At 45.2% G+C, this 27,006-nt stretch overlaps 1 protein-coding gene and 1 non-coding gene across 2 annotated transcripts; both read right to left on the bottom strand.

Annotated features, from left to right (window-relative positions):
• Positions 1-6,802: 6,802 nt before the first annotated feature.
• Positions 6,803-26,130, bottom strand: LOC119377215 (ribosome biogenesis protein BMS1 homolog; the record flags this gene model as incomplete). Its single annotated transcript, XM_037646788.2, has 6 exons — positions 6,803-6,983; positions 11,694-11,882; positions 19,591-19,769; positions 20,552-20,638; positions 23,892-23,973; positions 25,952-26,130. Coding segments are annotated over 6 exons (897 nt in total), but the record flags the coding sequence as incomplete, so codon positions are not given.
• On the bottom strand, positions 15,077-15,148 carry Trnam-cau (transfer RNA methionine (anticodon CAU)). The gene has a single exon. It is a non-coding gene; the product is annotated as a tRNA-Met (tRNA).
• Positions 26,131-27,006: the final 876 nt, after the last annotated feature.

Below are 27,006 nucleotides of genomic sequence, written 5' to 3' on the forward strand. Positions count from 1 at the left end.
CCCACGGTGAGAATGCATCGAATGAAGCCAGAACATCCAGCTGGTAAGCTTTGGCTGTATGTGTGGCGCCCTTTTATTCCATCGATAAGTAGCTATTCACCGCGAGATCGGGCTATAGGTGGCAGCACCGCGGTTGGTGGCGCGTATACAAATGTGCACAGCGGCGCTTCGCCGTAGGCGGTTTATGTCGATTGTCGGCGAATAAAGTGGGTTGACTACAGTGTAATGGTCATGTATATGCCCTCCATTGCCACATCAATGCACGAAACCAGCCTAACGTACCTGTTACATGTGAGAGAAGTGCAACCTGCCAATCAATGGGGGGCACTGGCCTTCGGTCACATTTGTGTTTTGCACTGTGCTCGATGTTTTATCTTGCTTTATTAGACATGTTTAAATTGTGTTTTGCCTATATATATACCACAATACAAACAGTGTTGTGTGACTGAGCCAATGAAGTACGTATTTACTTCTTGCTCTAGCGGCTACAAAGAAAGACAGCCGGTATTTCTGCGTAATTAGATGAAGTAGAACTTTGTGCACTCTGCTTTTCTGTTTGCGTGAATATGTATACTGCTGTAGAAGTGCGTGGCTTCAGGTCTTTTTTACCGCTAAGCATCCTCTGCAGATGCTAGTTCATGCTTTGCGGTATCACAAGGACTTCCAAATCGCCAACACATCACGAGATGGTATCGCTAAAGTTCTGCATTCACACCTTGACATTTAGTACTTTCTTTTTCGTTTAGGACGACGTCAAATGCACTATCTGATGCACTTGAATGACAAAGTGGCACTCAGATTGAAATGATTTTGGTGAATGGATGGTACGATGGTTAGACCTAGCGCCATACCGACACGTACATGCACTCACTTACCATAGTGCATACAAGTCTCGGAAGGCGAAATGCTTGTGTATAGTACATATCGTGTAGGCATACGTACAAGCATTCGATACTGTTCTAGCAAACGGAATAAGCTGTAATCTGAGGGCGTGCATGACATATGCACACACATGAACACGGTTTGGCTAACAGACAACGCAAGGAGCCATCCACACCACGGGGTTTCGTCCGCTCGCTGCTAGGTGCCGACTCTGCTTGATTTCGCGGCCAATAAACGACGGAGCATGTACTGACAGCTGCATTACTTACCATATTTACCCACATAATTTGTGTCCTCACATAATTTGCGCACCTCTAATATTTAGCCAGCTTTACTAAAAAAAAAGTCGCCCGCATCTTCCCACAGGGGGAACTCGAGTAAATGCGTCGCAGAGTGGTGGGGGTATCGCGTGAATGTTGCGTAATTGGGTATGGTTTGGGAATGCTTAATTGTTACACGATGCGCACACCAAGTACGACTTGAACGGCTCCAGCGTGCATGAAGTTCCGGGTCCGCAGCTCGCTTCAAACACTTGCGATCAGCGTCATATGCTCGTCTCTTCGCAGCCTTGTCTTCTGCGTTGCTTGCTGTTGTTGACGCCGACGACGGTGAGGGTGGGGCAACATTGCCTTCAACGAGTGGTGGGACGCTGATTGAAGGTACTGTTGCTTCCATCGCATCTACTCGAGTCAAGCAAAGCGTCAAGTCAAGTGAAAGCCAAGTAAAGACACTCTTGACTGAATTTCGAACGCGCGCTCCGCCGCTTATTTACACACCGCCCGTGTTTGAGGGAGAGGAGGGAGGTAGGGAGAGGAGAGGCTTGCTGCCGGCATGAGACGAGCCGAGCATGCGCAGTGGGGGTGTGGACGGCGCCGCCGATGCCGCAGGTGCGACTAAGAAATGCTCCGCATTTAAAAATATTTACTTGCATATTTTGTGCTCCACGTTCTGCACGAGCCAGCTCGCCTGCGCGCGGGCACGGAGAGACTTTGGGTGGCCACACACCTCGCCGAGCAGGCGAGCACAGTCAAGTCATACACAAGACGGGCTGCGAGGGCGAAGTCCCTTCTTCCGATTCCTTCGTTCTATTCTCCGGAAACCCCCGAACTACAGTCCCTAGAATATTCTAGGGACCGTACCCGACCACCCAAACCTGTTCACGGGTTGTCGGAACTGCTAGAGTGTTCTCCCACCGTGAGAATACATGCATGCGACACGGCACAGTCTGCATCAGAGGCATGCGAGGGCCAATCGTGCCAACTTTTCCCCTCACTGCCGCTGCATCCATGCCATGCGTCCATGCCATGTCTGCGCTGCAGCGCAGCCTTGGTTGATTTCGGAAGTTTAGGTTTCGCCATCAGCCAGTCATGTTTTCACTGTTCTCTTGCGCTGGGCTACAATAACTATACGGTAAAATTCAAGCTCACTGTTATAGAGTTTGCCGAAGGAAACGGGAACCGTGCCGCCGTCAAGCACTTCAGTGTGAATGAGAGTCACGTTCGGTACTGGATAAAGCAGAAGAGTTCGCTTTTTATTACAAGACCGGGAAGGAGAGCGTTCCGAGGACTGAAGCAAGGAAAGTTTCCTGCCGTTGAAGAATACCTTTTCAAATATGTGTGAGAGCTTCGGTCCACCGGTATCGCCGTGCTGTGAGACCTCGTTTCTCCCAGCATCGTCGTGAAGAGCTTCAAGACGGGGCGGTCCAACACGCTCGAGGGAACTGAGGACGATGTGCTTTGGGAGGGCGGTGACAGTGGCAGTGACAATGATTCCCAGTCGGACTTCTCAACCAGCGATTCGATTCTGACTAGACCCGTGCATAACCGGATCTGGCTGGTTAAAGTACATGCTGATTCAGTTAAATAAACAACACCCTTCATTTGTGCTATAATTTATTTTCTTTTTTTAATTTATATACCGCGCACATTAGGACTATATATTGCGCATTATTTCGGATGTGTTAGCGTTTAATTTGCGCACCCTCTCTTCGGAGCTCCAAATTTGTGAAAGAAAAGTGCGCAAATTATGCGAGTAAATACGGTATTTTCAGGGACCCAACTTCATATGGACAAGATTCCTAGCAAGTGGTTGTGAAGTGTGTGCAGTTTATTTGAAGACAAAACCTGGGGTCGAAGTTAGTGTCGTGCTGCACAGTGAAATGAAGCGTTTTATGCTGGCTGTGCATTCGCTGCGGAGCTCTTCACATGTTTTGTGAGAACACGAAGAAATATGTGTGGATGCACATCTTAGTGCAAACAAACATGTGCTGAAAAAACATGGCCCATAAAAAATTTTGTCTCAATGAAGCAACGCAGTGCATAAGACTTCTCTTCTACATGGGACTGTGAAATTTCCAGAGCCCTCCACTACGGCGTCTCTAATAATCATATCGTGGTTTTGGGACGTTAAACCCCAGATATTATTACATCGGACTGTGGAGTTGTCTATTAAACATCTGAGAGCTATTTTCTCACCTAATTCCCCAATAGCATTATGCCCAGAAGCTGCTTTTTTGCATTCCTTGCTTTTCTCGGAGTCCTGAACCCAAAGAAGACCGACCCTGCAAGGGATGGCAAGTTCCACAGGATCGCATATCTGCTGCAGAATATATCAATTATGCGTCCACTCGGCTTTTCCAGGCATATCATAATCTGTGTGTTGATTATAGAATGGTGAAGTCTAAGGGCACCTGGAATTTATCAATATACACGTGACAAGGGTATAAAATGGGAATAAAGTTAAAGCTTTATATAAAAAACTCTGATATAATGAAATTTTCTATATAAAGAAGTGCTTTCGTTTTTATAAATTTAGATTGATAGAACACCATGTATTTTTTGCCTCAATATAACGAAGCGTGTTTATTTGCGATTTCAATGTATCAAAGTTTCATTGCTACTGCAGAGGAATCCAAGGCAATGAACTGAAGCTTCTGATGCTGCCAGTGGTCACATACATGGTTGATGTGCAGGTGGTTTTTGTGAACGTATTTTGCAAACTGTGCGCCACGCGACAGAGAGTGGCAGCCAAAATGGAGCAGCGCGTTTTTCGGCAGTGGTTGTAAGGAAAGGGTTCATCTCGCTCTATCTTACACTTCGGAGCGACCGACAGCATGCAGCTGATGCATGGCATGCGGCAATCCTGGTGCATCGTACTGCATACTATTCAACTGTCTCGATGAAGTGTAGTACCACCCTTACAAAAATCAATTTAGACAGTCTATAGACTGTCTAAACCCATTTTAGACGCTCTATAGACTGTCTAAAAATATTTTTGTAAGGGCATATTCTGTGGCGCATGTGCTGTGTGCACATGCGGCACAAGTTGTGGGAATTCAGGCGTCCGCAACCAGTTGCTCGACGCCATCTTCCCTTGGAGAGTTCTCGTGTCCCTCTCCTCTCGACCGGACGGGTGGCAGCTGGCCATAAATCGCCGTCACTTTGCTGCCACCCCGCCCTCGAAGGTTAAACACGGTGGCCGATTGGCCCAATTTTGGCGGGATTCGGACATGACTCGCGCTCGCCTAGAAGCGGCGGGCGCGCGACCAGGTTCGGGAGAGACCACTTGGGGACCTCGAAGGGTGCGTACGCGTTTTGGCCGCTCCGGCCGGCGGCGATCCTTTGTTCTTTGTTCTTCGCCGCCGGCCGGCGGTTACGTCATTTTGTCGGGGCTCCGGCCTCAGCGGGCGCGCGCTACCCTCCGCGGTCTCGAAGTCCAGAGGCAGCGCCTCGCGATCGTGCACCGTATGTTCCTTTTAAGTGTTGCTATGTCTGTTCTGTTTTCTTCTGCTCTGGGGTGCGAGATCGCGGGAGCGCTGGCCGAAGGGTAGGTCGGCTCTCCAAACCTGGTTCTTTCTTTGTTCGTTTTGTGGGTGTGCCATTCGCGGCCACATTTGGTAACAATTGTATTAGCTAATTGGTGTCCTGTGTAACTATCTTACGTGCGATTGGTTGTAACGAATTATCGTTCTCTTGTATTAAAATCCCCCGTAATAAATCACTGATTTGGAGAGTGTCGCCTAGGGTCTCCCTCGCTGCGTGCGATGGCTCGCCGTCCCTTCGCGGTGACGGGCCGAGTTCTCGTGCGCAGCAGTTCGAACGGTACACGGGCGCGGGACGAACGAGGACGCGGCTGCCTGCATGAAGCTCCCAGTGCTCGAACCCGCGGTGGTGATAGGCACAGCGACACCACAAAGTGTACTTATACAGTCGAACCTCGTTAATACGTACCCGCTTTAAGCGTACTAACGGTTAAAACGTAGTTGCGACGAATCCCCGACCGAGTCTCATAGAGCCTAATGCATTCGCTGACCGCATAAGCCGTAGTGCTTCACCCTATGCCTACCGGTTAGTGCGTACCCTGCGTACCGCGATAACGTTTTGTGCCATAAAATTTTACTGCGCCGCTAAACTTCCCGACGCCACAATGTGCCGCCAAAGGTTTTCAGTCTTTTCGAGAAGTACGTAGATCGGTCTATCACCGATTCCGACTTCCGCGCGATTGCGGCGATGCCTTCGCAGGTAAGCATCGGGAAAGAACGAAGTGAGGCGGCGGCCACCGACGAATGCGCCAGCATGACTTATCGCCGACAACCTTATCACAATGAGTATCTTCAGATATCTGCTCGGGTACGCGTGCGGCGCAGCACTAGTTTAAGCCTACTGCACGCATTTAATAGGCGACAACCTGGACGCGCTGGGCTGCCGATCGCTGCCGCCTCGTTGTGCGGGGCCGTGTTCAAGCGCCGCTTTGTAGAAACGAAAGCAGCTCGCTGTTGCGGAGTTGAGCGTTGCTGGTCGTGGGCGACGAGAAACCTCTTTGCATAGACGCTAGCACGCTAAATGCACGCGTACGGTACAGCAAGCGTAGCGCTGTTGTAACCATACTGCACGCTTTTATTGGGCGACCACGCAAACGCGCTTCCGTCCGCTGCCAGGACCGCTAGAGCGTCGCGGAGTGCGCATCGCTTGCAGGAAGTTCGTCATCGCCGCGTTAACCGAACAAGCTCATCTGTGCTCATCGCCGCATCTGTGCACGGTCTGGAGCAAAGTGGGTACGAAGAACACTCCCACGGACAAATGCGCACGTGCGGTACAGCAAGCGGCCCGACAGTAACGCCGTGAGCCGAGAAGGCGACGCGCTGCACGCAACTAGCCAGGAGACGATCGGCTCCACGCAGCCGTACCGCGTTTCACTGGAACTGGGTCAGTTTTCATTTAGTAGCAGATCGCGGTACAGGCGCACACACATATATCTCGGAAAGCCGACACTGTCCGTTCTGTCGCTACGTTGGTCACTGCGTATACTGGACCCTATAATAGTTCCAAAATGCCCCTTGGCGTCGCCACCGCGCGCTATCGGCACTATCGGACGGTCGTGCGAGAGTACCAGAATCTTTTCTCCAGTTTGGGAAAAAGAAAGAAAAAGCTTTGCAGTGGGTACTTTCGGCAATATTTGCTGTGGCACTGTATTTATTTCTTTGCTGGCGGCGATGGCGTATGCGAGGAGATGCAAATTTTTACTTGGTAGTTAATGCGTACTACCGTTTAGTGCGTAGTTATGCGGCGTTCCCGGCAGGTACGCATTAACGAGGTTCTACTGTAGAAGGAATTGTGTGTAATAAAGTTCAGCTGCAAGTCTGCGCCTGTGTGTGTGTATGGTTGTTACGTGTGTGTCAGGTAGCGCAGTTATCCCTTTTGTATTAAGATGCACCAACTCGCCCAGCAACAAGTTCTTCTAAACTATATCTTATCAGCATTTACTGAGCTCCACACTTGCTCAGAGTGGCCTCTGTATACAGGAGATTTGTATGACAGAGTAAACTCAGCTTCGAAAATCAGTGTCAGTACCCCTTTAAAATTACACTTTTTCACAGAGTGCAGCGTAAAAGAACCAGAAAGCCTATAGTGTAAAAACTCACCCCAAAAGGTAGCATTGCAGTGAAGATGCTTTGGTGTGTACTTTAGAAAGCGGTTACGACCATTGTGGTCCTGTGTAGAAAACACTGGCATGGTCTGGAAACGTCGCCACCCAAGTGAGAGAATGAGTGGGTCACTGCTCTTGAGGATCCGCTTGTACCAACGATGCTTCTTCATGCGAACCTAAAAAATGTTATCAGTTAAACCTTGATATAACTAACTTCAATAGAAGGAAATTCTCAATACAATGAAGCATTTCATTTTTATAATTTCATGGCAGTAGAACAGCAAGTATTTTAACATTAATATAATGAACCTTGTTTATTCACAATTTTATTACAGAGTAGACTCTCATTAAATGGAACCTGAAGGGTCCAGGAAAGTATGTTCCGTTTAACAAGAGTTCCCTTTAATGAGAGATGAACAGGAGTGCAGGATTCAAGTATGAAACCAATCATGTTAGAAGCAGTCATTTCATTTACCTCTTTTCCTACCGTGGGGAAAATAGGTGTTGTTTGGAAGTTACGCTAGAGCTTTTTTGCTGAAGGAACTAGTGTGCCTAATATTTTATGCAATACATAAACGAAAAGCAGAATGAATGAATTTTTGACACATACAAGTTTCATTAACGAGATGTATGTTATGCGAGCAATATAAATTGCCAGATTCAAGATTGCGGGATAAAACTGAACAGTTTGTAAACACAAACTTCTATCTAGTAAGAAAAAATGTAACAGAAATGATAAGATATACAAAATGTACCACTATCTAATAGGCACCATCTCTGAAAAATTGAAACATTTCCATTAAATGGGACTTCCCCAACAAAAATCTGACTGTAAGCACAACAATTGGGTGTGCCATGCGGCAAAGCAGTTCCTCGATGTAAAGAATAGCGTAACATCGCATGCCTTGCAGTAAACTCTTGTTTTCTGCTCGGTTTTCTTCTTACTTGCATTTCTTGCATTTTATACAAGTTTCCATCCTGGCAGGCTGTTGCTGAAATGCAAACTGAGACAGCCCAAAGAAGAAAGCAAAGCTCTTATATCATTAACAGCCTAAAATAAAACCCTACAAAGTGGCCAAACTAGCCAAACCACCAACACAGACGATCATGCTCAGGGTGCGTAAGTCACTTTTGCCGCAGTACACAGGTGTCTTGTGGAAAAGCGCACTAAGATTGGGAAGGGGCTACCAGCTGTCAAAGGACATTTTGTCCCATTATTAGACACGTGTGCATGCTCCATATAACAAGTAGCAGAATGATCGCTAACACTTAAAAAATTCAGGCAACTTCGCACTAGTGTTGCCAGGCCTGAAGGAACAGCGGAGCTGGATGGCCTTCCTTTTTTTTTTCTTCTCTTTCTTTCGTTCTCTCTTTCGTTTTATTTCTGTTTTTCTTTTGTTTCTTTCTATCTCTTTCTTTCTGTCTTTTTCTTTCTTCCCTTTCTTTATATCTCTCTCTCTCTCCGTTCCTGTCTGTTTCTCTCCTTTCTCTTCCGTTTATCTGTTCTGTGCTTATATTTCGTTTTTGTTCAGAAGGTACATGCATTGAAGAAACACCTACATTGCACATCCATCGTGCCAACCTCAATGGGTGTGCTGGTCACAGGCCTTATTATCCACCAAATTACTAGACGATGCCGGAAAATGTACTATAACTATCCTCATTTCTCGAATGTACACCCGTCGGCAAAATAAGTCGGGACGTGCGAACGACGACCGAAATCGGATAAAACTGCATCGCTGCGCCATCTCAAGTGGAGAGTGCGCATGCGCGTTCTTTCAATTTTGCAGCCATATCCTTTAACTCGCTTGCAGCGGACCAGGTGATTACATGTAGCGTTTTGCGCTAGGCGTCGCTTTCTTTCTTCAATCCGTGATGCGTTCAGTTCGACGGGGGCATGGTGGCGGTGAAGTGTACGCGGCTCGCTCCACAGACAACACAGAGCAGCCGAACTTTTCGTTTAACGCGCTGGTGTTAAAAGCTCCTTTCGTAGAAATTCCGGTGTTGGTGTCTATGCAAGCGTCGTTGGTAGTGCACGAAAAATTGACGCGTTCTGCGTGGCGAAAATGTGTTCAATGTTACGCGCACAGGCTTTCTTTTCCCCACGGCACGTTGAGGCTAATTATGGAGAAGGTGATGCTAACTAGGCTGATCAGGTTATTGTGTTCTACTCGTGGAGGCGAAGCTCAAGCATCCTGCTCGTTTTATTGTGGCTCGAAGAGCTCACACTTAGAGTACAGAGAAGCAGGGAACTTCTACTTATTGATGAATACGCTATGTTCTTTTGAGTTCTCACTCAGCTTTTTTGAGTTCATCACTGCTGCCAGGTGTTTTTATAAAGTTCTGCAGCCACGCGGAACACGTTGTGATTTACACGCTCTCTATAGAGTATATCGCAAGCTCTGAAGCGTGATCACAGCAAATAGTTCCGAAGATATGCATCGTTTGGTATCCTGTCCGAAAACTTGCCGATCAGTGTCTGAGTGTGACCACGTGATGCAACGGTTTCACTGTTTTTAATGACAACTCAATACAGCATAGGTGATAAGTATCGCCGTTGCTATTTTTCGCTCGCCCTCAGTTGCTTTCCTTTTTTGTTCAAGGCCAACCCATGACCTCGCCGATTACAGCAAGCATTTTTTTCTTTTTTTTCCTACTCCATTTGCCTATTTTGTTGCATGTGCAAAGTGATCTGCCTGCCTCTTGTTATATTATGTTAATAAACTGAAGCATTATTTCGACTCAACGCCTTTTCATTTTCGGTGCCCTCGTTCGTGTTTCAGTATCACATGGTACGATTCAACTAAAATGAACATGCAGAGAAGAGAAGTAATGTGTGTGGCACCGGTTTGCCACTGAGACAAGATATGCTATCTCTTTAATCAGGGCATAGCGAGCCGCGTACACTTCACCGTGTCCTCGTCGAATTGAGCGTGTCATGGATTGAAGAAAGAAAGCGACGCCTAGCGCAAAACGCTACATGTAATCGCTGGTCCGCTGCAAGCGAGTAAAAAGATATGGCTGTGAGATTGAAAGGACGCGCACACGCACTTTCCACGTCAGATGGTGCGGCGATGCAGTTTTATCTGATTGCGGTCGTCGCTCGCACGTCCAGACTTATTTTGCCGATGGGTGTACGTCGCCAAGAGCAAATTGTCTATTCATAGTCAATCCTCAGATGAAGAAGAGGGCGAAGAGAGCGCGTGCCAGCCGACTTATTGCGTTGCACACACTAGGCGCAGCTATGCCAGGTGCTAGGCAACGCGAGTTGCCATATAGTTTTTGTGAACGCTACGTGACACAACCTCAAGCTTAAACAGCTCCGCTGTTAAAACCTTAATGGAAATCATTCACAGCTGTCTATGATATTGCTGCAGCCTGAGAAACAAATAATTACGTGCACCAGTTTTCTTCTGTGGTGTCGCACTTCAGGAATCTCTTGAATTTCAAGGTCCCCAGGTTGGCAGGTATGCAAATGTAAATGTTTCATTACAACACAAGTTGATATGCTGCCCCGAGTCATATTTATGAGACCTTCTGATAATTCAAACAAAATCCTGGGGTCCCCTCGAGTTTGAATCCTTGAGAGCCTACCGTAATAAATGCAATGATCTGTCTCTAATCTTGCAAGCGATCTAGATCAGCGATAAAATGGATGTCACTTCTTGTAAAAGAGTTATCACTGAGCTCGCTTTCCATGATTCTGAAGTTAAAAGAAGCTACCCTAAAGTCACGGAAGAAAAGGATAAATACCCAGCAAGAGCATTCGGAGCCAACAGGCACTTTTACTGCAACGGCACTTTTACTGCAACTAAAATTTTTTCAGTGAGTGCACTGCTGCAGCATGTTTTTAAGTGCACAAACTTAGTTGCGTGCAGTTATCTGCCCCACCGCTACCAACTGCATAAAATGATGTGGGTGTTCTATACGAAAGCTGACATACAACACTTCTGTTGAACCAATGCAGAGTGGCTACCGAAATTTGGGATGCCATACCAGAGCTTGCTCAATTTTTGGAAATGAGTGTGCGGTGTCAGGAGATATAAAATGCGGTCACCATCAACAAGAGCACCATAACTCAAGTTATGACATCTCTTTCATGCGATTTTCAACCGAAGCGCTATTGTTTATGTGATGTGCATGTGATGGGTTTTGACCATGCACGTTCATCGAACTGAATGGAGATCAACGTCGAATATGGGCAATACCATCACTACTTGTGTTTGACGCTTTTTGATGAATCACACACCAAACTCATTGTTCCTTTTGGAGGGATGACATCACAGTTACAACTGCTGATGTTTGCATTAACAAGCTTTTTAAAGAATGGATCAAGCGCTGCTACTTCGAGTGGATGAGGTTGCGAGACGTGGAAGTAACAGATAATGGTCTGTTAAAACGGGTCTCTCTATCAGTGCAGTATAACTGGATCACAAACACTTGGGCCAGCGTCCTCGAGGAGCTTGTCAGTTGGTCTTATAAGAAATGCAGCGCTTCATATGCACTTGAGGGTGCTGAAGATGACTTTCTGTGGGAAGGGATCTCCGACAAGGGACTTCCAGAAGACAGTGCCAGTGAAATGGATGGTGGCTGAATGCGAACTGTAATGCAAATAAATCATTTTTTTGTTTTTACTATCCACAAATTACACCTTGTATTATACATGGGTTTTTATGGTAATTAGTGACCTGAGATACAAAAGCTATCCTACTTTGTAGTTTCTTGTTTGTGTTTCATTTGTCCATGAATGTACATATTAAAGTTCACAATACCATAATGACTTAACAGATCATAATGCTAGAAAAAAAAAATGAAAAAAAAAAAAGAACTCTTCAATATCTAAATGGGCAGAGGGAAAGAGACCAAAGTAGAAAGGAACGCAGTACCTGGCAGTAGCCTGTACGGCCCTCTCCAACACTCAGGCCACCGAGGATCATGGGGTACGAGGCATTAAAGTGCTCCACCAGTTCACACGGCATCCGCAGCAGCTCCACACGAAGGTATAGGCCCGCACGGAAGCCCTCAAACTGGACCCTTCGCTCATCCTCAAGGTCTTCAAATTCTTTCTGGTTCAGCTACAATGCAAGCCAGGTGAAATGTTGGTTATGTAGTTCATCAGACAGCTTGTTAGTGGGCTTAGGTAGCTCACTTGTACTAGTATAAAACTAATGTGAATGCGAAGATACTGCCACTGAAATATACAGTCAAACTGACTTCTAACAATCCATGAAAATTGGATTGTTATATACTAACTTTGTTCATGAACAAAGAAAGGAGCACAACAAAGCTGCTGTTACTAATATAGCAGGGTGGCCAAAGCACATTCCCTTTTCCTTCTGGCGGTGGATTGTGCATGCTCATTCAACTGATAAGTATAGCCTGAAGTGAATGATAGTGCATAAGACATGGACAAAGCAAGAACGACAACAGGAGCACCAACTAACGATTTTCTTTACTGCCCCAAGGCAATACACAGAAACAGGAACAGCCTACCCAGCATGCAATAGACCACACAACCAAATCTAAACAAAGATGGCGAAAGCATCTTTTCAATCAGGATTATAAACTTCTTTAATCACAAGATACACCTAAGATGCATGTTCTAAGTACATCATTTCCCTTTTGCTTAGGGATACAGAAGCCATGCTGACACAAGGAACCCTTTTTGTGAAACGTGCATGTGCCTAAGAAGCACCTAGAAGGTGCTGTCATTCACTTCAGACCATGCAACACCACCTAGCATAATGTCATTCTTTTTTGGTAAATAGGACTCACTTTGTGCGTACACGATGCGGGGCTTTACCTATTATACTTAAGATTGAATATACAGGCCACTTGCGCTCCTGTCATGTGCAACGAGCAGTGATGGCAGGCTTTTCTGAAGCTGAAATCTACCAGTTATCTCAACTCATGCAGCCTCTGCACTCAGCTGTGCTCGCTAGAAGAGATGCGCCTTGTGGAACCTTAAGGGTTCTGCGAAGGGCGGCTTAGGGCTCCGCAAGTGGCCAGAATGAATGCGACCTGATCCCATTTTACCCCCATTAAACATCCGAGGGCCAATGGCATAAATATACAGCACCACAAACAATTCGTAAACAGCCAGTGTCGTATATTTACACCGCTGTCTGTATGTTTGAAAAATGCACTAATGTTTTAACTTTTTTTGTGTGGCCCAGCGAATGGCATCACCCTGTGCGGATGCACGAAACTTTTTTTCTTACACTGCTGACCTTCACTTTCGATTCTAACATTGACCTGGGGCGGCGCATCAACTTTCGCTTGCACATTCATGCGGGTATCTGACAGTGAGCTCGATTTTGTCTCACAGGCAATTTATGCTTGTTGTGCTCGCAAAAATGTATGACATCGGGCTTGTAGTCTCTCAAAGGGCAACCACTTGATATTAAGTGATTTATTACCCATTTATCTCAGCTTATTTAATACACCATGGGCATGCTCATTGGTTTTTCTGCAGCGAGTGAATCAAGTGGCGATTCCTTCGATTCAGACAACTGCCCAAATGGAAAAGTCTGATTAATCGGATGTGCGCTGGTGAGACAAGGAATCGCTAACCGGTTCAAACATTGTATCCCACTGAGAAGGAACTTCTCAGAAGCATGTGTGATGCAACACTTATCACTGGGAGAAAGGTGAATTTACTCTGATTTCCACATTTTTCTGAGCCTGTGAAACATACTTGTTCCAATGCACACTCTTTTTTATTATAAATATAACTTGTTTTTCACTTTTCCTTGCACTATTTATGAATAAACAGTGCACCTATACCCATGAAAATATTTCTATGTCACTTTATGGTCACTCACAAAAAATTCAAGTAAAACATTTTTAAAATGGGTTGCTCTGAAGATTTCAAATCTGCAGTCAAAGAATAGACTCTGTGGAGTTGCAAATGGCAAAGAAATTTACCCTCAGAGCATTAACAGTTTAACATAGAATTTACTGATGTAGAGAAGGAAATTCGCATTGCATTTTTTATTTAATGAAGACCCTGCACGCTGCATCTGCACATTGGGAGTCGGTGAGCAGCAAGAGACCCACGCAGCAATGTTAAAGGCACGTTTTTGTAATATTAACCTTGTAATTTGTAAATTTGTGGACTTGTGCTGCTCACACACGCAGAGAGCTTTTATAAAATTAATGTGCCTGAGTACTCTTGTTGGTGACAGATGACGTTATGTGCTGTTTAAATGGCATTTTAAAACAAACACACCGCTCGCGCGTTAGCTGTGGCTCATGGCACGCTGCTGTTCCCATGGTGCAGTTTCTGTACATGCTGGTTTGCCCCTGCACCACATCGGTATTGTAATCAAAGCATGCAATGAGTGCTTCGACGTGAGCAGAAGGTGTGTTTTCATGCCGGCTGCAGACTACACGAGCATTTAGACTTAGCCTTGTGACCACTACTGCATTTACTTGCATAATGATTGCATTTCTCTTCTGAAAAAATTTACCCAGACTCTGCACTGAAGTTTATGGAGGTGTCTTTCCTGCGAAAGTTACTGTATATGGTTCCTTTAGGAGCAAGAGTTGCGATTTTGTTTACCACATGCCATTCCATCGCCATTCGCCAAGCGCTGTCACGCACAACTCCAAATTACCGCAGGGAAGCCAACTTGTCTATTGCTAGTTTCTTGGCCTGAAGGAAAGAAGTTTACTCTTAAGGGCTCGTTTTTTCTTTGTTAGACACAATATTAATGAGAACTAACATCAGCAATGCCAAGGAAAGTATAGGGGGTGTTATTTGTAGTAATTAGAATATAAATGTGAAGAAAGTAAAGTGGACGAAAAGATAACCTGCCGCCGGCAGGGACCGAACCTGCGACCTTCGAATAACGCGTCCGATGCTCTACCACTGAGCTACGGCGGCGGTCATCTCCCCGTCCACTTTATATGGTATATATGTGGATTGAAACTTAGGAGTGTCAGTGAGCGCCAGTCGCAGCCATGGCGGCGAGTGTGGAACACTCTTTTTTCTGCCTTTTTGGCGTCACGTAGCACGTGATCTATTTACGAGCAGGCAGCTGACCAATAATCCCTCGCATACTACCTAAAGGCATCATGTCTGCCAGAACGAGACCCTCGCTATGAATGAAGGAAAGAAGTTTACTCTTAAGGGCTCGTTTTTTCTTTGTTAGACACAATATTAATGAGAACTAACAGACAGCAATGCCAAGGAAAGTATAGGGGGTGTTATTTGTAGTAATTAGAATATAAATGTGAAGAAAGTAAAGTGGACGAAAAGATAACCTGCCGCCGGCAGGGACCGAACCTGCGACCTTCGAATAATGCGTCCGATGCTCTACCACTGAGCTACGGCGGCGGTCATCTCCCCGTCCACTTTATATGGTATATATGTGGATTGAAACTTAGGAGTGTCAGTGAGCGCCAGTCGCAGCCATGGCTTGTCACGCAGGAGCATTCCAAGCGACTAGCCAAGGACACATCTGTGGGTTTATCACGTGCTTCTGCTACGTCATTGTTCAGCCTCCGTCTGTAGCGGTGAAGCACGACTTCTCCTCGGCTATGAGCAGCTCGGCGTTTTCTGTTCTCGTTATTTTGTTCGTACAGCCATGCCTTTTATTCAATAGCTGTGGTTTCACGAGTCTATCGCCGCTTCACTTGGTACGATTACGTTTGGCCTTTTCTGAGTTTCGTATGCACAGTTCAAAAATCAGTTTTCTATTCAGTGGCACAAGAAGTGCTACAATATGTCGTGGCTTCATAGCTGTGCATGGTGCAACGTTCTAGCGGCGACACCGAAGTGCAGGTTTCCCCCATGGGTTTCCCATTTGCCAAAGAACGGGGGGCGTGGGAGGGGGGTGGTTGTGGTTGTTGCGGCAGCTCAGGTTCCAACACCGCTAGCACAGTTGTCATCGCTGAAGCATCTTTTCAGACGCATTCAAATCAGTGCTGAACCTTGGTGTCACTTTCAAACTTTCGTATTTGAATGCAAAAAATCTGTTTGTATAAATTAAGCGTGCATTAACGTAACTTTTTTTGCAAAATATTTTGAGCAGATGAGCGTTCCAAAGGTAGCCATGAATACATGTGATGAGAGGCCAGCCTTGAATGCAGCCCCCTGAACAAGGGATGGCTTCACCACACAAATTTGGATAGAGTAACTCTATTTCCTACCCACCCAGAGCTGCCATCTTGATATGATTCAAAAGCCCCAAGTTAGGTTCAAAGGCATGGTTTGAAAGCATAAAGCTCATAGTCACCACTTGTGAGTGTTTCTTCTCTTTGCCTTGTGAACTGTCTTTACCAACATCAGTTTCCTTTTTCCATTTTCAACCTTCTTGCATACAATGCCTTTGTAGTAAAATGGGTCAAAACAAAGAAATATAAAAGGCGGTCTGATGAAATTTGCAATGAATGCAGACCTCTGGTTGGCTGTTGCTACGGCAATTTGAACCCCGATGCTACTGGGAGAGTGCTTGCCTTAGGGTGTGCTTTGAAAACTTTGGTGGTCCACCCTTTTTATGTTTAATAACTTTGTGATTGCAAACAGCAGTAAATTTAAAACCAGAATCGCTTACGAAGAGCAAAGTGCAACTTTTGATCATACCACTTATCTGATCATATCGTGATTGAAGGGAGGCACTTATCGCAAGACTCTGAGCCAGTGATCATGTCGGACTGAAACAGATGGAACACGTCGTGCAGTTTTGTATCGCATCCTGACTGCACTCTTATGGTAAGCCTCATGCAAACCCATCTCCCCAAATGTCAAATGTGTATATACTTGCAGTCATGCCGAAATTGCACAAAACAAGGCCAAAGCACACGGCGTGGTGGCCACCTTGCAAAATGACAAACACACTGCGTCGTCACTGCTGTTACCATAATGGCAAATTGAGGTGCGATCATTTTATGGGGTAAAAAAAAAAAAAAGTTGGCAGAATCCAGGGATGCAATCACTATGCAAGTAAATACAGTATATTGAAGGCCATTCCACCATGCAATTGGAATGTACGATTTTGTATGCTCGACACTTCAATTGCACGAAGACACTGCTTACCATGTACGGTGCCTAAAGTGGTAGCTATACGATCAGAATGCGCTTTATGGAACGGGAAAAAAAAAGATTGCTTGTCTGATTTATGTACTATTGCGAGTGCCTCGTCAATAGCAATGGCCTTCAAGATGAGAAATAACATGCAAATGCAGGAGCGATGGCACATGGTAAGGCAGACTTAAAAGCGTTGTAAAGAGCCCCCACCACCCCATCCTTTGCATATGTCACAGCATATCGGTGGAGAGAGGGGGCGGGGCAGATCAATAGCACTCTGGAACAGCTGTTAGGGTTCCTCAAGGCCCCAGTCTAGATAAACTTTGCCGAATTTTTGTCCACTACAGCCGATAGGCTATTACAGTGAAACCTCGTTGATACGATCACAGCTCATACGAATTTCGGGGTGATACGAATTTTTCGTTGGTCCCGGCCAAGGCCCATTGGCCGGCAATGTAATGGAGTACGGTTGTTGCGAACCGATTTTCACCCAGCGACGTTTGATACGAACGTACGCTACCGCCCAGGTACGAAGCGGTGCTGTCCGCGTTGTCGTGGAAGACGCGCCAAGGAGGCGCGAGCGCGGGAACGCAAGTATGGGCATGCGCGCCGCACCACCAAATCGTCAGAATCACGGTGTAAGAAAAACACTTTTCTTACGGTCAGACTAAACCTTCAGAGACGCGTCACGGTCTCCAAGATTGTGTGCGCGAATCTTTGAGGCTCTTATGTGCCTCCGTGTGCATTCGCGTTTAGATTACAGAGGGCATTAGCGCCATGCTTTTTTTCTCTAACGCGTCGACGCCGGCTACTGTCATTGTACTGTGTTTACACGTACCTGCCTCGTGCAACAGACATCCTGTGAAATTCTAAAAAGACAGGGCGTGCAAACAAAGACACAAGAAAGAAGTCAGGACACCACAAACGCCGACTAACAACTGAAGAGACGCACATATAACGTTCCAGAAGAACCACGTGTGCTGGCAGTATTCTCCTAGATCTTCGAAACCGCTGTTAAATTTTTCATCGAAGCACTCGAAGGTTGTAAAAAACGGTATCGCCATGTCTTGCCTTAAATCAGCCCTCACCAAGTCGTGTGAGCACAAAATGAGTGATAGCTTTAACGCACAGGTTACACGTCTTTTAGATGTAGGGTATCCTCGTGATGCAGTGGCCAGGGTCGCTGAACGTTTAAAGAAGTCTATTGTGTTAAGTCCGAGCATGGTCGCAGAAAACGATAGGAAGAAAGGTGTCGTAGGTATACCGTACATTCATTGCGTGTCTCACAAAGTAGGAAGTAGATACGGCGTTAATGTTGTTTCCATGGGTGCCAATAAGCTAGGTAAGATTTGTGCCGCTGTGCAGAGGAAGAATGAGCGAGTAAAAGACAAGAAGCGGACCGATATTTGTTTCGTAAAACACACCAACAAATTCACTGATTGCCGTACGAGTGTGGTGTATATAAGGTCCCTTTCAGCTGCGGTCGCTTCTACGTAGGACAAACGGGCCGATGCATTAACCAGAGATTGTTGGAACATAAGAGATCGCTAACAGGAGGCTCACCTTCTAATCTATCTTTACGTTGTCGAGATCAAGTGCACGCCAAAATTCGATGAATGTGCAGTGTTGTACCGTCATAGAAATGAAGAAACGCGCCTGATGATTGAAGCATGGCATATCGAGAATAGTGGTAGCGCATGCGTGAGCCAACCGTCAATTAACTTGCATAAAGATGAAATCAAATGCCTTAACAGTTATCTTCAACGTAGACCGCCACGCGTGCCGGATTGATAGGTTCGCCTGTTGCATGGGCATGCGCAGATAAGTTTTCGTGCCTTCTTTCCTTTTCAGCCGTTGTGCATCTCTTCAGTTGTTAGTCGGCGTTTGTGGTGTCCTGACTTCTTTCTTGTGTCCTTGTTTGCACGCCCTGTCTTTTTAGAATGAATACTTACCAACTAGCTCAGCTCTCTGTTATTCTAATCCTGTGAAAGGTGGACAAGGACTGAAAGAAGGTGAAGTCGGTCTTGGCGAAGGAGTCAGTCCTCACAACGTCAACATGCACGGCCGTTGAGGTCGCAATGGTGCGGGCACGGCCGTAAATCTCCCAGAAAACATACCCAACACCTCCGCGATAACAATATCACAACACAGGACCATTGTTCTGCAATTTTGTGGCCTTGATACATCGCGTCAAAGCACTTCTTTCGTTACTTTCACTGTAGTACTCCGGTCTCATGCAAAAAAGCATACTAAAATTTGGAAGGGGCTACTGCTGTCGCGGGTCACAGCGCACCTGGTTCATTCATTAAATACGCTCCTACGGGCCGTATATTTACGAGTACTGGTATGATTGACGATATCTAAAAACTTAACTGACAATCATTCAGGGTTCTTCCTGACATGGCAGCGGCCCTGAAAAACAACAAATGAAAATGTACGCTAGTGTTCTTGCTAATTTTCCATGCTTTCTGGTGATACGAATTTCGGATGATACGATTATTTTTGGTGGTTCCGTGAGCTTCGTATCACCGAGGTTTCACTGTATAACCAAATCTTCAAATACAAGAATTAATATAGGCAGATCAAAGCAAGTGTGTGGACTGTATTTATGTGACCTGCGAAATATGTGCCACTGAGATTTTGCTATAATTCTGAGACCCACACAGCAACTAGGAAAAAATAGAAAAAGTTCCACTGGCTAAAACCGCAGCCACGGCCAAGACTTAGGGCAGCCCTTGGACTCGTCATACCTGTGCCTGCTCGCTGAATTCTTTCTTGAGCTCGTCAAAGTGGGTCTTTTCATCTTCATGGTCATATTCGCTGTCAAAGGCTTCCTTGAGCTTTCGCTTTCGCTCCTGTCGCTTGGCCTCTAACTGCGCATCACGCTCTTCCCTGCTAAGCTTCTTACTTCTGCCACTAGACTCCTCTCCTGCATAGTACAGTATGAAAGAAAAAAATGTAACAATTTACTTTTTATTGTCCACTCAGATACAAAGTGTCAAGGTTTGACACAACATTAGCACTGCAACTTACAGCAAATTCTATTCCACGTGCGCCACATTCAAATCTAATACTATAAATTTGCTGATGCCACTAGTAGAATATCACTCATGTATCTTTCTTTCTAACAATTTACAACAGCCTAAAAAATTTACAGCTTTCAGGTGAAAGCAGCATATCATCTAGCTGTTCGCAAGCTTTCGTTATCATTTCTTTTCTATTAGAAAAAGACAGAATATAAGTTTATTTTTATTCACAGGTGGCCTGTACGTTCATGACCAGTTATTGAACTGATAATTTTTGAAAATTCTTAGTAAGCTTACTAAAACACTAAATTTAAGGTAGAAGCAAATTTGTGCAATAATATAGCAATTTAAAAAAGAAACAAAGCTTATGAAATTATCAGGCTGCAAGTGTTTGCTCTACTGAGTAAAACCAATAACAATGATTTTAAGGTGGAAATTACACCCTTCAAAACAAAAATAAAATTTGTAAAGGTGCACCAACTAGTTAAACCTAAAAGGAATGCGAGCAACTGCCAGGTTGCTCCGAGTGTAGCCTGTATGTGCGAGATCCACTAACAATATTCTATAAAAAGCTGCCTTATATTACTAGCACAGAAGAATTCATTGTAGCGGCATGCAAGGCGGGCTGAACATGATAGGCAAACTCCCACTTAAGCAAAATGTGTACACTGAATATATATCTCACCACTCTGCTCCATGGTTGCAGTCTCCACTTGTTCTTGGCCTTCCTTTTCTTTTGCTTCAAGATCTTCAAAGTCACCATAGAGTTCCTCTAGAGAAATAAATGCCACAAATAAGTTTTTAACAGAACATCAATGCATCATGTTTATAGGTCTTGGTGACAAGAAAACACCGTTAGGGAACAATATAGTCTAACAAAGCAATGAGACCACTTTCGAGTTGAGTATTAATGAGGTTCCCAAACAATTCTGAGACTGTGGTAAATGCTGTGTTGGGAAGACAAATCTTGATTATTTTGGTTATTAATGTGAAACCTGTAAGAAAAGTGACAAGAACAAGAGCAAAGTGAAAAGAGAGAGAGAGATACAGACAGCACAGCAGGCTGTGGGCTTATACCGTGTGTCCCAGCTCTCAAGTACAAACTTTAACGAAAATGATGCCTTTTAAGTTTTAATAGGTCTTTAGACCAAAAAAATCTATTTTTGGAAAATAGCCCATTTCCAGAAACCGCATCTACTATTACTCTCCTTATCTGCTAAGTTTCCTGTCTCTTAGGTTAATATTTCAGCTGTAACAATTTAAAAACGTATAGGGCACCTCATTTTTTCGTTGTGATGATGCTAAAACAACATAGTCAATGATGCCATGCTTACATTCCACTGCCTTGAGTGTCTAATTGTAGCGAAGTGATATTTTGCAAGTGTGCATGTGCACACACATTTGCGACTCTTCACAATGGAATGTCACATTTGTTTGTTTTCTTGAGTTTTCTCAAAATACTAATTTTGCACACTCAGCAAGACATTTACTGCAATGTATCAGTGGCTATCACAGAGAGAAGAACAATTATTTTTGCAGCATGAAGCAAATGGCATTTTCCACTGGAACATCAGGAGCGGCTGCCAAAATCCTGGAATGAGCACTCGGTTTGCACCAAGCCAAATCTACCAGTGGGACATGGGAATGCTCCGCGTGAGATTACACTGAAAGTTATTTATGCACACGTCATGTTAACCGGTTCCGGAAACTATTCCTGCTTCCTTTCCGTACATTTCCATGGTAACATTGGTCGCCGCTGAAAACCGTGTCCAAGGTTGCTGGCAGGATGACGTAAGTGAGGTATGCTGCTCATCCTATTTCCATCTGAACCTGCAACTTGGCGGCGGAGCAAGTTTCTCTGAAACGACCAGTGGAACACGCAAACCCGCTCCAGATCGACCAGTGAAATAGGAATTTGCCACCACAGAGCAAGAAATTTTGCTCTGGATCGACCAGTGAAAAACACCATAAGGTTTTGAAGTACACAACATAGCAAGCATATTTTAATTATTTTGGTTTTAAGTTTTTAAAAGTTGCTTTTTGTGTGACCACTGCATGGCCATGTTCAAAACAATAGAGTTTAATGTACTATAAAGAGAGAAATAATGACGCAATTATAAAAGTGCTTCCTTTGTTGTGAGCCTTGTGCTTTCTGCTATTGATGCACATATCATTTGCATATTTTTGTGAGGTGGTTACTTGTCTTCTGCAGTAAGAACAAAAAAATACTGTTTTCTTAATTATATAATGAAATAATGAACTTAGAGGAAAAAAATTACTGCATCTTTAGAATCGGGAGAAGAAAGTAAATAAGCATGCCAACTTGTATCAAATTTGGTTCAAAAACAACTAAAGAGAGCTTTAAGACCCGTGTCCCCCCTTAAAGATACTGAACAAAATTTTCGCCTCCGAGATAAATGGCCCAATTGAAAGATTGGGCGCTGAAATTTGTTGAAACAACCTTTATTTCAGCCAGAGACCAGCAGAAAATAATGAATTTAATGCATTTTTCGCAAATTGGCGCGTCTAGTGGCCGCGCCGCGAACTAGAGAGGAAGTGACGCGAAACCCGCCGGATACTGATTCGACAATCGTGCTCGCTGCAAAATCGCTTATCAATCGACATCGCAAGCCGCCACCCGCTGGCGTGCGTCTCTCTCAAAACGTGTTCTCACGTAGGAAGGTCGGGAAGGTGTTCTCCATGCGTGTTCTCAACCTGCAGCCAACGACGCCATTGCCGCGCTCTCGGCCGTATATCTGTTTTCTCAAGCGGAGCTTGCGCCCACGTCTACGAATTTGCCGTTCGTGTTGTGTGCTGCTACGTAAAGTGAACGGTGAAACACCTGGCACAACGCAGAATGCCTCAATGCTGTTCTGCGCTAGGGTGTGAGAAAAGCAGCGTCGAGAGAGACAAGCCCTGTCATACCTTTCCAACAGAGCCGAAGCTTCGAAGGATATGGATTCACGCTGCGTGCCGATCGCAGCCAACGTGGGTGCCTTCAAAGCGTGACTTTTTGTGCTCCGAACACTTCGAGGAAAGTGACTGTGAGTCACTGTATAAATAGCTGGTCCCGGCTGCCGACCCAAGTTGGGCGATGGCGGCTTGTCTGGCTCGTCGTCTTTGCTGTCGCTTGACAAAGCAGAAGGGTCACACGCACATGGTTGTATTTGGCGCACCGGTTTTGGAGGCCTGTCAAACTCGGAGTCGCAATCACCGCTCGTCGATCCATTGTCACTCGCACCTTGCATCTTTGCGCACTCGCGACACGCTCGGTAGTTGTAGTGGTTTTTGAGGAAGAAGCGCTATTTTGTCTCCCATGTGGGGAAAAGGGGACAAGGCTCAGCGACACACCAGCCACCCTCGGTTCTTGAGAGGAGAGGTGGAGACAGGGAAGTGGCAGGGCAGGGAAGGAGAGAGCGTGCCGGTTGCCCCCTTCTTGCTGGAGCATTCGACGTCCAGCCGTCGACAAGCGCACTGGCGTGCAGCCGCCGTGCTCTCACAATCCACTAAAAATACGGCCAACTGCTTGAAATTATGTGAAATAAACGCTGTTTATAGGAACAGTCGTGTCGTCCGAGTCGAATGTAAGTGTTTTCGAAGCTTTTCCAAATTTTTGTTCAGTATCCCTTTAAACTCCTCGTACAACGTGACGACTGTAAGGGCCTTTTTCCTAAGCAGTTTCCAGCAGTGGCGTGGCTATGTGGTACAACACTTGACTACCATGCAAAATGCTCGAATACTGGCTTGAACTCTGATTTTTATTCTTTGCAACATTGCAATTTTTCGTTCATGGACAATGCCACCACCACTGACACCAGATCTTCTGCGACACGGGTTCTTTAACGCTGTTGCGTTAATGAAGCTGTAATACCACCCTCATAAAAGTTTGCCTTACACTACACTCGACAACCTACAACATTGCTTTGAACTCTTGATAGTGTACTACCTCACCGTTTTTTTGACAACATCCTATATTAAGCCTATGGGATGCTTACAAAAAAATTATGCATGAAAACAGTGCTCACCATCTTTTTCCAACAATGCCTGGGCATCCTCTTCTTCACCCCATTTTCCGGTCACAAAACAGTCTTTTATCAGGTCCATAATCTAGCATGAAGTGCACCGAAGTAAACACATTCAGCCCTTGTGAATATTTGAAAAAAATTTTGCCAAGGAACACTGACCCAACAAAGCCTCTAGGCACAGAAAAAGCTATCTGCAGTGGACTAAGACCCCTGACAAGGGGACATTTGAAAGGCATTTGGATAAGAAAAACATCTACTGGGAAGGCACTCAAGTGGGTCTGACACCTAACAATGAATCTCTTTTCTGATAGGAGACCCTTGCAGAAGGGGAAATAGTCATGGTCCTTTATACAGTAAAATCTAGGTACTACCTTGTTGTTCTACTTTTCATCAACAGGAGTCTTATTCAAACATGATGGTGCCTTATCAAAAATGCTACTCTTGATTTCATAATTTGCAGTCTTGCAGAAAGCTACTTTTGCTGCTAGAATCTGTTGCTAATGGACCTTTTTCCAAAGTTACATGACCCCCTAGCAACAGCGAGCAGAAGACTCCGAATGAAAGCGTGCCGACTTCGCTATTAGAATGGCTGTCGTAACAGACGCCAGCATCATGAAACATTTTCTTGCTGCATTAGGCCAGCATTTAGTGTGCAAGTTTCCCGATTTTTTTCCAATGGTCGCAGACAGATTTCTGTCGAACATGTTTACCGTATTTATTCGAAAATAGGTCGGGCACGAATATAGGTCGACCCCTACTTATAGCGCTCTACGAGAAATAAAAAAAAAATATTCGAAAATAGGTTGACCCATGTTTTTTTTTAGAAACAGGAAAATTGAAACATAGCACACCTTTATTTACAATTAACTTAGCGCCCCAGTCACTGCTGGGAGTGTCATGTTCGTCAGATGTGCAAGGAAGGTTGTCGGATTCTTCGCAGGCATCCTTGGCATCCCAAATGACGTCGACTTCGCTGCCATCGATTGCGTTGGAAATGCAGCACTTTTTAAAGCCAGTCACGATAATTTCCGCTGGCAAGTCTTTCCGCGCGTCCTTCACCCACGTCGCAACTTCATTGAGGGAAGCCCTTCTCGTGGCGTCCCGTCGGTGTCATTGCAGCATCCTCCTTCAAGCCACTCTTTGTAACTCTTCGCCACCCGGTCCTTAATGTAGCCGGGATGTCATACCTAGCGGTATGACGACCAGGTCTGTTGGCCTTCTGCAGGGCCTCCTTGACGCCCGGAGCCTCAGTTCTTTTTCAAGAGCGTCATGCCTGCCAGTTGCTGGGCCGCGAAAAGCACGACGCTATCCATTGCACGCGAACAGTTGGTCCCGCTGCTTCCGCCAACCCCTAATCAACTTTTACGTCGAACTCACGCTGAGCGGCACAATTGCTGGAATTCTCGGCAAAAAGTATCACTTGACGCTTGAAGTCAGCTGTGTAGCTCTACCGACGTGACACCGTCGCAACCGCGCATTTGCAAATGCGAACCGTCACGTCAGATCAAACAACGAACAAAGAGTGAGGCCTTAGGCCAGTGCCAGTGCGGCTGCGCGTCGGCAGGCAGCACGGCTAGGGGGCTAGGGACTTCACGGCCTACCTAGGGAAATCACGGGTTCCAGCGCAAACATGGCGGAGCGGCTGCATTTCGCGGGGGCTTTGAAAAGGCGGTGTGCAGCTATTGCACAAATAACTTTTTTTTCTTAGTTACTTAGTCGGAAAAGGCGAATGGGTACGGTTTTTATACCAGATTTTATGGTATATAATGTGCGTATGTAGCAGGAACTGCTTGAAGAACAGCAGGCGCGGCAGTTGAACGCCATAGGTGCGGTGCTTTTGGTCGCTTTGATCGCGAATATAGGTCGAGATTCTTTGGTCACGAATATAGGTCGATAGCTGATTATGGGCAACATTTTTGGGAAAAAAAGGTCGACCTATATTCGAATAAATACGGTAGTTTCAAATTCCATTTAGTGTAATACACTTTTTGAAACGCGTCACAAAAAATACTAAAATGTCATGCAGGGCAATAATTTTGCAATTTCACACATGCTATTACCTCCTCATCCTTGATGAGGGCATCAGTCTCTGTGAACGTACAGCGGGTGCTCTCCACACCATCCCAAGAACGTTTCTCTTCTTGTGTATTTTCCTGCTTTTTCACTTTCCGGAACAGCTCGCCCAAAAAGTCTGCTGTGTCCTCAGTTTCCTCTTTTTCTTCCTCCTTGTAATCATCCTCTGAAATTTAAGCAAAAACTCTTATTAGAGTTCGGAAGCAGCGGAAGGAGTACAGTGGAACATTGATTATATGTCCCCCATTCATGTGATGACCTACATTTTATGATGAACAGTTTGGTCCCGGCCAAACCCCCATAGAAACTTTGAGTATACAATGCAATTTTGTGCCGACCCCGCTTCATACAACACTTCTCTGGTACCATCCGGGAAAGGAAAATAAATAAAAGAAAACAAAAACATGCTGTATTTACTTGAATCTAACACACACCCAAATTTCACGGGTCCAAAATAAAAAAAAGTCACTTAAATGTAATGATACCAGCTTTTTAATATAAATTAACATGCCCCTATGTTAATAATTAGCAAAAGAGAAAGAGAGACAAGTAAATTTGCCTTCATAAATGGGAATTTTATTCTCCTGCCAGTTCATTTCCTTCAGTGATCAGTTCTCCAATACGCCTTCGATAACATGCATATTAGAAGCCTCGATTACGTGCATATTAGAGGGATATTACCCTAGACATGCTCAATCTACACGAAGTTGCCTGAGATTATCAGGAAGCTGGCCTTCGAGGTCAGAATATTGTCCAATTTTCAGCCCGTAAGAATCTTTCCTGGTTGGCATACAGCTGATGTCCCTTTGTTTGCGTTACTCGCAGTCACAAGCCTCGAGCACGCAATAACGACATGATGCAGCTATCTTCAGCGTTCAAAATAACCTTCCCTTGACGTGAGCTTTCACTGTGAAAGACACATCAACTGCACTTCATTGGGAATAGAGATGATGCACACAGGCCGCATACACGCAGGTAACAAACCTATGGTAGGTTGCAAAAAAGTGTGCTCTGTCGATGACACTGTATCTGACCCTTCTGC

Source organism: Rhipicephalus sanguineus, unplaced genomic scaffold (genome assembly GCF_013339695.2).
Source record: "Rhipicephalus sanguineus isolate Rsan-2018 unplaced genomic scaffold, BIME_Rsan_1.4 Seq4069, whole genome shotgun sequence".
Classification (NCBI taxonomy): Eukaryota; Metazoa; Arthropoda; class Arachnida; order Ixodida; family Ixodidae; genus Rhipicephalus; species Rhipicephalus sanguineus.